The sequence below is a fragment of the Manacus vitellinus genome, unplaced genomic scaffold (genome assembly GCF_001715985.3).
Source record: "Manacus vitellinus isolate BGI_N305 unplaced genomic scaffold, ASM171598v3 scaffold_2_pilon, whole genome shotgun sequence".
Taxonomy (NCBI): Eukaryota; Metazoa; Chordata; class Aves; order Passeriformes; family Pipridae; genus Manacus; species Manacus vitellinus.
The window spans coordinates 46,746,994-46,760,463 of NW_021940208.1; the positions used below are offsets into that span (position 1 = coordinate 46,746,994).

Genomic DNA, 13,470 nt, shown 5'->3' on the forward strand with positions numbered 1-13,470 from the left:
GTGAGACCAGGCTTTCACAGCGGATACACAAATTCACTGACTCTTGTCTGCTAGTGCACTCTACAGACCTCAAGAAACGCACTGCTGAGAACTGTTGTGCTCCTGTTCTTGCTCTCAGGCAAGACCTAGAGAAGCTGTGGATGCCCCATTCCCTGGAAGTATTCAAAGCCAGATTGTATGGGGCTTTGAGCAATCTGGTCTAGTGAAAGGTGATGATCTTTGAAGGTCCCTTACAGCCTAATCATTTTATGATTCACTGGTGTTACTCATACACAGATGTGTAAACAGCGGATGTCCAGGTGCCTGGATAAGAGAGTCCATGACTGCTTCATGCTAGCTGGCTTAGGAGGAAAAAAGTCCCTTTGGGCATGCCTGCCTCCTTCCCTTAATTGGAGGCAGGACCAAGTGGATGAGCTCAGATCATGGGGCAGAGCTGCAGGGAGGGCCACTCCTCCCTCAGCCTTCAAGGGTATCTTCCTTTCTCCTCTTGCTTATGGAGAGATGTAACGTTTTGGCCACTGATTTTCCACTGTAGGCACATGTTAGATCCTGAGCAGATGAATTCCCTTGTGTGGTACAAGGAATCCCACAATATCCTGGGCTGGATTACAGAGCGTTCTACCCAGTTTGTGATCTCACAGTAGTCCCAAGGGTGGAAGAAAAGTACATTTCTCTTAAGGAAACAACACTGTAAACAAGACAGGAAAAAATATAAAAATGACCTTTATTTATGAGACCTTTTAGGTGCCTGAATAAACTTAGATTATGAAAAGCTAGGCCAGCTTATGTGAAAATGAATCCTGTGAGTAGAAAAGGGCTTCTCTAATCTCCTTCTAATTTGTTGCTGTGGTTGGTAGGTATGTCTCTGCAAACTTAAAAGGACAAAGGTAATATTGAACAGACAGGGCCAAAACAGCTGGATCAATAAGACACAGTGAAAGCTTCATGACATGAGGAATCAGTCCTCCCTGTTCATCTATCAATGTTTGTTTAAGCTATTATGTTGTATTATCCTTGTGTAAATGGAGGATATTTTTGTGTCATATCCTTTGATGTGGGTATTGCTTGGGTGCAACTGAGACAAATTTTCAGCTGTGTCAGTTTTAACTGCACATGTAGCTTAGAGATTACTGAGTATTAGGAATGAGCATTAATGCTTGTCAGTTCAGGTGCAAGTTCCACAGGTGGTGAAGATATCTCTCCAGCAGCTGTCATCCTGTGGACTGCCACTCACTTTAATCTCCCCGTCCCCTATATTTCTCTGGCACTTGGCAGTTCCTCAATTTTGCTGATGAAGATTATGTGCTTCACAACTTTCATGAAGAAATTTAGTAGTTTGGTTACATTACAGGGAGGAATCTACCATAAATGGTACTTCTGAATTTCCTTAATATTTTTTTAATAACCCATTTAGGGTGTCAGTCACAGTGTGTCCCATCTCAGAGCTATGGCAAATTAAAGGTGTCTAATGAGAAATCCTTTTCGAACAAGCTACTTTAAGGGCCATTCAGAAAAGTTCTCCAGTGAATTCAAAAAGTTTGGAGAGGTACAGAGCAGTGACACTTCAAATGTGTGCAAACAGGACTTGGGCATAAGCAATCCCTCTGAACAGCTTCTCTGTCTCTTAACTCCATGTATATGTATGTGTGTACCTGCACCTATGTCGACACATGGCAGTCTTTCTCTTCTTCCCTTGTGCTGTCCCCCTGCCTGTTAATTTTTTTATATTTTTATTTTATATTTTTATACCTTTTTCAAATCCTGGATACTTAGGGGTTTTCTTTGCTTTTTTTTCCCTTGTAACACAGCAGGCTCTTTCTTTTTAGCTCTTGGAAGGGCTCCAGTCATCCTTCCTAATTTTGTTCTTGCTCTTCTCTGGTGCCCAAAGCCAAATCTCAGCACAGTCCCCTTCCTTGGTCTGACCTTTCTCCCCCATGCAGTAGGGTCCCATCAGCACCTGGCCTAAACAAGTGAATCAACCCTTTAAATGGAGTGTGTTCCCCTGTGGATGTGTGCAGTGGGGTGGTGGGATGCTCCCTGAGGAGTGGGGATGAGGACAGAGCCCGGGACACCCCGAGTCTCATGTACCACATATTTGAGCTGTCTTGTCCTCAAAACTTTTACATTTATTTTTATTTCTTCACAGTTCCATTATATAGTGTCTCAATATATAGAATACATAGAGAGGACATATATAGGATGTTCTATATTCTTCTTTGCTGCATAACTGTAGCCTCTCACTTCACAAGACACATGAATATAATTCAGACTTCTTAAACTAGGTTACCTGAAGATGATGATCCACTGGATGATGATCCAATGCCATTTTACAATGGGCATTGCAAAAATTCACTGTAATACCCTGCAGATATACTTTAAAAAATTGTCATAGTATCAGAACCTACATCTCTTCCTTTTGCCAAACTTTTCATATAGAAGTAACAATCAGCCTATAGATGAGACACAGTGGAGCATGTTCATCGTACCAGAATCAGAATTTGGACACCATTGACACCCTGTGCTGGCCCTTCTAAGGCACAATTCATCTGACCAACCTCGTGGGGGATAATTGGACCCTCCAAGCTCCCATTTCTGCCTGCTGACTATAAAAACACCTTAGACAGCTGTCTCAGAATTAGGCCTATATGTTATCTGGAGTTAGTCGAGGAAATTTTACCCAAAATGACTGCTAAGAAAAAAAGAAAATTTGAAACAAATCAAAAAGAGACAAAGGAGAGACACCTTTTTTTTTCCCCCAGACGAGAAAGAAACAGTTCCTTTATACAACATGAGGCAAAAATAGTCCCCTAAAGAGGGTGATGCAGCTCAATGCAATATAAGATATATATATTTAGAAAAGGTCAGATAAGAATGTTCTTTGTATTCTAAATATGTGAATAAGCCTAAATTGCTGGGATGGTGAGACATACTCAATTTTGCAGTGCAGGAATAAGCCCCACAATTGTCTTGAAATAGCATTATCTTAACAGCAAAATTTACATCAAAATTTACACAAGTAAATACCCCAGACTTGAATAGCTTACCCTTGAATACACATCCAAATCCATTTTATTACAGAACATTATCATTTATCATGCAGGAAAACAGAACTTGTTTCCATGGCATAAAAAAAAAGAAGGAAAAGAAAAAAAAAAGAAGCTAAATTATCAGGTGCTATTGATATTAAATATAAATAAAAATCATACTTAGAGACTGGTCTTCAAACAAGTAGTAAAATCTTAGTAATTTGTATATAGCAGCAAATTATATCCAAAAAATATAAAGCTTTTGAAAACTGCTTCAGAAGATGTTGCGCATTGCTGCAATTATTTTTGTATCAATTCCTTTTTGTCCTGAAATGAGATTTCTGTTCAGCTGACTTCTGTCTCCAGTGTCACACTACTTTTATTCTACAGGAGAGAAAAGGAACAAGTAAAATGTATATTCATATCCAGAGGAAGAGGCTTAAGCACAACATAGTGCTGTTATTTTAAAAAAGTTGTATTTTTGCATTAGGCACTGCTTCCCTGTGTATCTGCATATGTGTGTTTATGTATCTCTATACACACAAATGATAAGTAGCTACATCATTTACATTTTTATGACTGAAGCCCTTGATCGAATTTTCATAATGCCAGGAGGGCCCATTTGGGATTCAGGTCCTGCTGTCCAAATGCTCGGACATCTGCCCCAAAGAGCTTGTAACTCTAAGAGGATAAAATGTGGCAAGGGAAATCATTACGGGGAGATGCAGTGACTCTCCCTGGTCGGATGGGAGGGTCAGTCAGCTTCAGGACCAGAACAAGCATTTGTGTTTTAGAGGCAGTGATTTATTGGTGAATCAGGAGCACCAACCCAGCTTTATACTGGGCTCACAGCCAGAATGTTCCTCCCTCTTGTTCTGAAACCAGGACATCAGGATGTCCCTGACCTTGGCTGAGTTGTACAGCAGTATCATCTCCTCCCAGAGAAGACCCCTCATGGCATGAGTCAGCCCTGGTTTTCCACATGCACACTTCAATTCATGTAAGCAAAAGATTTTGCCGTTTTGCTGTTCCTGGACTTCTTTTTGAGGTAGGAGTGAAAAAGAAAATGTTTCTCCATCACACATAAAAGGAAGATCTCAAACCTTTACATCTCTCTCCAAGGGGACATCACTGTCAGCCAGGAACCCTCAAGGAATGGTGAGTTCTGGCACATCCCTACATGTCACCCTTCTTGGCTCTGCATGTTCACCTTCCACAATGCTCTCCCCAAACACCAGCATCTCTGCGCCTAAAGTCAAGGTCCTCATCTCCAACATGCAGTATTGCCAGGCAGAGAAGGAGGGATGTCAACTTTAGCACTGGATAAAGGTGACAGGAAAAGCAAGGTACAGGGACATTCCTGAACCATGATCCCTCCCTGGAGCCAAGGTGCCAGAACCATCCTGAAAATCAGATACCTGCATTTGCTCAGGATGAGGAGGTTTTGTTTGCACTGGTGACTGTTGCAGAAGTTTTGTTCCTCTGTGTTTGCATTGATTGTCAGCCCTCCTGGCTTGGGGATGAGCCAGGACACCACTACTGATGTACTCAGTACAGCCCCACTGTAGGTAGTGGAGCAGAAGCACAATGGTACAAATGAAGACGTTTAGCTGTTTCCGTTGCTCCTGTGTTTCTGTTGCTCCTGTGTTTCCGTATCTCTGGTGAGAAATTGCCCAAGTGAAAAGCACATTGAGCAAAATGGCTTTCTTAAGCCTGTGCAAGTGACTTTTGAAGAGCAGTGGGAACTAAACATTCTGTTGTGGTATGCAGCAATGAGAATAAGTGCTGCAAACTGGTGTGATTGTCCACTGGTAGAATTACATAAATTTCAGAAATCCGTAACACTCATTTTCTTCTACTATACGAAACCATTATTTATTTACAGTCTCGAAAAGGGGGTCCATGGGAACCTCATGAGGTTCAACAAGACCAAGTGCAAGATGCTGCACCTGGGTCAGGGCAACCCCCAATATCAATACAGGCTGGAGAACAAAGCAATTGAGAACAGAAGGACTTGGGGATACTGGTGGTTGAGAGGCTATACACGAACCAGCAATGTGCGCTTGCAGTCCAGAAAGCCAGGCATGTCCCAGGCTGCATCAAAAAATGTGGTCAGCAGGTTGAAGGAGGTGATTCTTCCCCTCTACTTTACCCTCATGAGACCCCACCTGGAATACTGTGTCCAGCTCTGGAGCCCCAACATAAGAAAGACACGGACCTGTTGGAGTGAGTCCAGAAGTGGGCCATGGAGACGATCAGTGGGCTAGAACACCTCTCCTATGAAGAAAGGCTGAGAGAGTTGGGGCTGAAGAGAAGGCTCTGGGAAGACCTTCTAGCAGCCTTAGAGTACCTAGAGGGACCCTCTAAGAAAGATAGGGAGAACCTTTTAGCGAGGCCTGTTGCAATAGGACAAGGTGCAATTGTCTTAAACTAAAAGGGGTTTGATTTAGAATAGATATAAAAAAGTTTTTTACAATAAAGGTGATAAAACATTGGCACAGGTTGCCCAGAGAGGTGGTAGATGCCCCATCCCTGGAAGTGTTCAAAGTCAGGTTGGATGGGGCTTTGAGCAACCTCATCTTGTGGAAAGTGTCCCTACTCATGCCAGGGGGTTAGGGCTAGATGGCCTCTAAAGGTCCCTTCCAACTCAAACTCTTTTAATATTTTATTTTGGTGTTATCACCACCCCTGTCATCCTGGCCCAGCACATCACAGAAGTTTGGGAAGGCTTTAGACAACAGATTCAAAATTTCAACATAATTTGTGGCTACCACCTGAATGCCTGTGCTAATGCCTGTGGCTAATGCTCTCAACCTCATGCAAGTTAAGTCATCCATGTCTCCGTCCCTCAGGGTTTGCATACGCAAACCCATGAGCGGCCACTGAGGTTAATGTTTGGATAGGTAGTTTTATAAAGTGGAAATCTGCTGATGGATCTGTGGGGATATTCTAGATGGCTATTTGCATTGGATTTGTACATATGGAAAAAGAAAGGTTACTGGCAGTCATAGTTTTTCAATACAGTCCTTAAATAATAGTGTGTTTAATTGGGGTTCAGTTTTACTTCTTGGGAATGGACACAGCCGATAAATTGGAGTAAGCTTCTTGTCCTCCACCACTGATGCAAGACCAAAGAGCATTTTGGATGTCCATCCTTGTGTGGTTACACTTCTAAACCAAATGTAACCAACTTTGTTTTGTGGGTTGCTCTACAAAGTCTTTGTGCACAGTGCCATCCCTCCCCACAGCTGTGCCAGCAGGTAGACCCATATTTCCTTCCTCTTGTGGGATCTGCAGGGGTATTCCAGAACATGGGCTGCCAGTGAAAACTGAAAATAATATTAAAGAAGCAAAAGGAAAGGGTATGGGTGTGTGTCATATTCATTCAGAGATGAGAGTCTCATCAAATTTGATATGGGTTTTCCTCCCCTCTTCATTTAATTGTTCCTTATGTATTCCTGTACATTACACAAATACAGGTCTGTAGGAAGTACAGGGTATTTGATTAGGTTGGCTTGGACTGTCTGCTGGGCTCTTTAAGCATTCTTAAAATGGATGTTTCTGTCTCCTTAGAGGTAGGGATCAAATGATGTTTGTACACCTGGTAAAACTAGCCTTGTTCCACTGGCATAGTTGTGAGGTCCTGAAGTCCCATGTTACTATCAGATCTGCCTGACAATTTGCCATTTTCATGCTGATGGCACCACCTGGGTTTCTCCTTGAAAGGGTTTCTCCCATTTTTGTGTAAAAAATTCTACAAAGTTGTGGATGCCCCATCCCTGGAAATGTTCAAGGCCAGGTTCAATGGGGCTTTAAGCAACCTGGTTTAGTGGAAGGAGTCCCTGACTACGGCAGGGGGGTTGCAAGTAGATGATCTTTAAGGTCCCTTCCAGCCCAAACCATTCTATGATTCTGTAATTCTTGTTCCTTCTTTCTTGGCCATTGGAATGTGACTTGGGATAGACAGGTGGAGAACAATGTTTTGCTCTCTGACATTTTCTTGAGCCTGCAGCCTTCTCCCTCTAGTCCTGCTTTCTGATAGCTGAGCTTTTTGTGAAGATGAAGGTGGTAGGTCTGCCCAAGGGGTTAAAATGTTACCTTCCACACTTCCAGAGATGGCCTCAAGCAGACCAGTCAGAGCCCTTGCTCTCACACTGCTGCAAAAATCTCAAGGATCAGTCTGAAGGTGAGAGCAGAACACATGTAAGATGGTGCACACAGTGACACTCCAAAGATAGAGTTCCTACTTGCTTTATAAGAGTGATCACTGTTAGTTGCCTTATGGAAGGAATTATTCTAGAAACTGACATTTTGGTTTTAATTATTTCTGGGGATCAGACACCAGAATAGTACTGTATTTGTCGAGAAAAAGTCCTTCTTGTCCTCTTCTAGTACAGTTTTTCCTCCTGCGAATCAGTGTAGAAAGGTGTTGGGGTTAGAGGTATGCATCTGGGCCTCTCCTGAGAACAGCAAAATGCATATTTTTGCTTTATGTCTCTGTGGTTTATATGGGGATGTGATAATACTCTGGTCTTGTGAGAACATTGCAAACATAAGGAGTAAATGATCACAATGTGATACTTACTCAAGGATTGGTGCTCTATCCATAGCAGATGGAGTATACAGGCCTGTCCTTTACTTCTTGAACATTTGTTCCTGAACATCCTGATATCATTTGTTCCTGAAAGTGAATATATTAGACTCCACACTGTAGGCAGTAAGGTAGGACTCAATTGGAGTTAAAACTTCTGTGTTGACATGCAGCAGAGGCTTAAAAGATAATGTATAAGCCTGATTTTGTTTAAAAAAACCCTCGGTGGTTTGTTGATAGAATAACCTAAACTGAAAAAACAGCTAAGATGCCATGTTCAGCATTGCCTTCTCATGGTCAACCTTCTCAGCTCTCACTGGTGTCTCAGGAGCAAGCGGCTGAGAGCAGCACTGTAAGTGCAGTGGAGAAGGAAGAACTACCCCTTGAAGACTGGCAAAAACAATGCAGTATGTGTTGTGGGAGGCATTTTCTTCACATCTTTTGGAGGTTTGCATCATGCAACATCTTTCCAGGCCAGCATTAGGTTAAATTCCTTTTTCAGCCTAAGATCTCATCCACAATTTGAGGCTGGATAGTGGTCACAGGGGAGATCATGCTGCACTGTGCAGAAGTTTTAAAAGTTACTTTGATGAATGCCTAAGTGTGGATTAAAATCCAGTGGGCCTATTTCAGGAGCAAAATGTCTTCCTCCTCTGCTTTCTGACAGAACTTTTCCTTTACAGAACTTTCCTTCTACCCTATACCAGACAAATGCTGCTCTTACTTTCCCCATCTTGTTCCTTCTTATGTCTCATCTCCTCTCATTCCCTCAAAAAGCCCATTGCTTTCTCTTTCCTGTTGTTCTTCCCAAGTCAGCTGTGAGATAGGCAGAGGATGGGCTCCCCTTGCCACAGAGGAGTCACAGGCTGTCTGCCAGTCACTCAGGCATGTGCCTAATGGTAATGGTGGTTTAGAGGTCTTGGTCTGGTGGTCACGTGAAGACCGGGCCATACACAGAGGGATTGGATAAGGAGAAGGGTTGCATGAGAGCCTTGCAGCAGCATGTGTTGCCATTGATTAATGGACATTTTGGAGTAGAGAGCAAAAGTAATGAAACATGAAATAAGGCTGTTATAAAAATATATTGGAGGATTCACTCTGTGATCATACTTTTGGACTCTGAATATTATGTTGCTAATAGCTTTGAGTTGCTGTTAGCCAGGGTACTTCAGCTGATCCTGAGACTTCTCTAGATATATCTTCAAGTATTGGACTCGCACTTTCTTACAAGTCTATTTTTTTTTTCCTGTGAGACAGCACATATTGCCTCTCAGATATGGTTATTACCCAAAGCTGTTCCTTACTTGGTGTGACCAAGCAGAGCTTCACTGAATAACTAAAAGGGCAAAAATTACTTTGTGTTGTCTATGAACAGTGGAGAAGGACTTATAGTATGAAAAACAAGCCAGCAATGTATGCTCATATCCTGGGCAGCATAAAAAGAAACATGGCCAGCAGGTCAAGGGAGGTGATTCTCCCCTTCTACTCCACTCTCATGAGACCCCACCTATAGTGTTCTGTCCAGCTCTGGGGCTCCAAACATAAGAAAGATGTGGACCTGTTGGACCAAGTCCAAAAGAGGGCCAGGAAGATGATTGGAAGGCTGGAACACCTCTCCTATGAAGACAGGCAGAGAATTGGGGTTGTTCATCCTGGAAAAGAGAAGAGTCCAGCCAGGTCTGGTCTCAGCCTTTCAATACTTAAAAGGGGTTTATAAGAAAAACAGAGAGATATTTTTTCATAGGGCCTGTCATGATAGGACAAGGGGTAATGGTTTAAAATTAAAAGAGGGTAGATTCAGATTAGAAATTAGAAAGGAATTTGGTACAATGGGGGTGGTGTAACACTGTCACAGGTTGCTCAGAGAGGTGGCAGGTGCCCCATCCCTGGAAGCATTCGAGGTCAGGTTGGACGTGGCTCTGAGCAACATGGTCTAGTTGAAGATGTCCCTGACCATTGCAGGGGGGCTGGACTAGATGACCTTTAAAAGTCCCTTTCAAGAAAAACTGTTCTATGATTCTATGGATTCTACATCAGTAGTGTGGAAAACCCTTATAGGAGAGATCTTGCATTATTGCACCATTAATCTTCAGATGGTCACTGAACAGGGTCTTAATGTGTAACCCCCACTTTTAGCCACCTCTGGATCCACTCCAGTCTGTACTGGAGCTGGTTCTCAGCTGTTTAAAAGCAGTCAGGAATATTTGAGTCTGTATCTGATCTACTTACCTTTTATGGTCAGTGGAGAGAAACAGGCACTTCTGAGGTCATGATCCATCTTGTCCAAATGCAGACATCAAGAATAATTTGGTGACTCACACTCTAAAACTGCTCATTTCTCTCCACTATAATGGGAAATTATAAAACGAGGACAAGGTGATTAGCTTATATGGGTACACCTATCCCTCTCCAGGGAGAGGAGATGAACATTCTATAGGCCTAAGACAGGAGTTGATCTCTGGAGCATCTTCCTCTCTCCATTTTTTAGGGAGGAAGTCAAAGGCAGGTTCCTAGCTTAGACTAGACACTTAACTTCTAAGTTAATAGAACTAATTTCAAATTTCTCCCACACTGAATCTGTATCTGCCACTAATGAGCAACTATTTTTTTCTGGAACTGTCTAGTCCCTAAAAGAGCTGTCAAGGATTCAGGAAGCAAACACAGAAAAATTTCTAGAGAAGTTTCAATTTTAATTTTTTAGCATTTTATTTAAAGCTTTTTATTTTAATTTATAAGGTTTCTTCTTTGATGATCAATTTGTAACTCGAAACAGAACAGATTAACTCTTCTTTAGCACTGTCAGGGTTAACCTCTGTACTCCAATGGCAGGGAGGTTGTGCCTGGCTGGTTGACAGCAGGTTTGTACCCTTCCTCCATAACTTTTTTATGGCATCAATCTCTTCTGCTTCAAGTTCTTGTTTGTCCTAAACTTGAGGAGTGAGAGGATCGCCTGCTGGAAGTTATCTCCTGACACTACATAGAGCAGTAAATTTCCAAAAATATTTAATGCTGCTAAAGGTTTAGTCATAATAAACACTAAAAAGATTGTTTTCTTCAAGTGGCAGGGAGCTGGTCGTACTCGGAGCTCCAGACGAACCCCTCGAAAGATGTGAAAGGGGAGGAAACACACATAGAAGACCACCAAGAGGACAACAGCAAGTCTGCGAGCCTTTTGTTTATAGCAACCCCCTGTGTGAGGCCCAGTAGCCAAGGTGTAAATAATAAGCACATAGCACAGAGTCACAGTCAGCAAAGGCAAGAAGAAGGCAAACACAGTCAATATCCAGTTATACCACCGACTAGTGTCAAGGTCCTCAGCATCAGTCAAGTCTGGGCAGATTGTCCTGTTCTGCTTATGCCTTGGGAAAATCAAGATGGCCAAGGGGCTGAGGGCCACCAGGGAAATCATCCAAATGACTATGCAAGTCACCACTGCCCATCTCCGTTTTTGAAGAAAAAGGCATTTAATTGGGTAGACAACTACCAAAAAGCGAAAGATGCTGAAGCAGCTAAGGAAGATAATACCACTGTACATGTTGAAGTAGAAACAGAAGTGAATAAACCTGCACATGAAGTTTCCAAAAATCCAGTTATTTCCATTAGCAAAGTAGTGTATAAAGAAAGGAAGTGTGACTACATACAACAGGTCAGTGATGGCCAGGTTTAACATAATGATGGTGCTGCTTTTCCAGGGCCTCATCTTAGCAAAGTAAACAAAAATTGTCACTATGTTCCCTGGGAAGCACACCAGGAAGATTAGGCTGTAAATGATGGAGAGGTAGGATTTCACCCGTAAGAAATCTTCATCCTTGCAGCTTGTCAATGGATCTGCGTGGCTTGGCTGAGCAGTGAAATTGCTGGTGGATTCAGATGCCATGCTTGCAGAAATCTTCTTAAGGCTTTACAAAAATCAGATGTTTAGTTTTAGTTGATTTGTTGGGACAACTGCTTTCAGTTAAACCTTTTGTCACTGGAGAAGATGCTGTGTGTTTGAGAAGGCATAGTAGTGAGAGAAGATGGGAATTTGCTAATATACCCAGTCTGACCTAGATAACCCTATTCAAATGTTTAATTTTACCCTTTCCTCTCCTTTACATTTTATTTTGATAATTATTAATTTTACTCTTTTTAACCTCCTACATTGAAGAAGACAATTACTGCTTATCTGTAAACCTTCAGGAGTAGGAAGCAGACATTTAGAGATCTAGAGGGAGTTTGGGCTTAGATTTTGTGAAACTGTGAACTAGTCTCAACCTTTCAGAAAGCAGAACCATAACCATATATTATCTTCATTAATCTGAGCTAATCAGTGTTTCACGCTCATGAACCAGAGATGCAGTTCTGGTTTCATGAAAGTTAAAAGATATTAGGTTCGGATACAGATCTCAGGATCTGATGCTCCCATAACATGACATTAATGGCTTGTTCCCTGAACATGATCTTATTCTTTTGGAGTCATCAAAGTGTAAAGTTAGTATAAATGTTTTGTTGGGGGGGGGGTTGGGTTATTTTTTTTGTTTTGTTTTTTAATCAAGCTTCATAATGGCATAGAACTGGTTGAAATTATTAAAGTCCCCTCAAATGTCAGAGGAAAAATGGAAAGCACAGATGTTGAGGGAAGGCACTGATCTTGGTTCCCATTCCATGTCAATTTGAGCAAGATAAACTTGTTTCTGAAATAGTTTCTTGTCTGCCATAGCCAATTTGGATCTCTCCAGTGAGTTCAAGACATAAGCTTTTCTTGGTAGTGTTTTATCCTGAAAGAATGACAACCAAGGATGAAAATCATCTTAACTGAAGTCAGGTATCAGAAAGTTAGATACTTACGGTGAAGCCAGTCATCCTAAGCCTCCCTTTATCATCAAGGGAGAGATATAAGTTCCTCCAGGATATAATATACCTACCCATAATTGAGGTTTCTAAGATACATTGTTTACTCTTTTGGCATACCTATTTCTTTCCATTGATAAAAGGATACTAGTTCACACCTGGATATCTCAAGTGAGGCAAGAAGTGTGTCACTGTGTGTCTTCAGCATCTCAGGTGAGCACCACTCCTCCAGATCCTAACTAAATTCATGTAAGAACATATTTTAAAGAGATTTCCAAAAGTATTAGACAGGGTACTGTCAAGCCTAGAACCTCTCCCTTGTCCCAGAAACAGCATCTTTAAACAAAAACAGTGCTACATTGAACATTCAGGGTGAAATCAATACGTAAAAAAAAAAAAAAGGGGGAGGGGGAAGACAGAATTGCACCTTATTCAGTTCTGCAAAGCCTGTGTATAGTTTTTTGATGTGATTCAGTTAACAGCATTTAGCATGTTACCTGTATAACTGTTTCTTCTTTGTTCCAATGACTGGTGGAAGATGGCCAATTTGCTCTGACAAAGCCAGTCACGAAAGCTGGGACACAACAGGAATTATTTGATCATAACCATCAGAAAGATGAGTATCACTGTTACTCAGGAGCATTTCAGAGAGAAATTTGAACAGTCTCCCCACAATTTAGTTAAAATGCTAATGCTTTTTAACATGAACATTAGTTCTGGTATAGCAGCTTTGCAGTCAAAGATGTATTAAGTAAAGGCCATGAAGTTTGTTTTAAACAAATTCAGATTTACAATCACAAAAAAAGCTAGGAATATGCATATTTTCTCTTTTCTGCTGCTCAGTGATACCACTGTCACCCACAGTTATGTCTCTAACTGGTATATTTCAAGTCAAGTTAGACAAAATTTACTAGAATATTTGATTCATCCCCAGTTTAGCTTTCTTGCACTGCTGATCTGTTCCTCATCTCAATCTTGAACCCTCCAAATGGAAAATGAAGAAATACTGCTTACCTGAAAACT

At 41.6% G+C, this 13,470-nt stretch overlaps 1 protein-coding gene across 1 annotated transcript; it reads right to left on the minus strand.

Moving 5' to 3' along the window:
* Positions 1-10,501: 10,501 nt before the first annotated feature.
* OXGR1 (oxoglutarate receptor 1) lies at positions 10,502-11,494 on the minus strand. The gene has a single exon (XM_008929161.1). It carries the CDS (start codon positions 11,492-11,494, stop codon positions 10,502-10,504), a length of 993 nt encoding a protein of 330 aa, XP_008927409.1.
* Positions 11,495-13,470: the final 1,976 nt, after the last annotated feature.

Coding starts and splice junctions, on each gene's coding strand:
- OXGR1 (XM_008929161.1), bottom strand. CDS start 11,494: ATGGCATCTGAATCCACCAGCAATTTCACTGCTCAGCCAAGCCACGCA.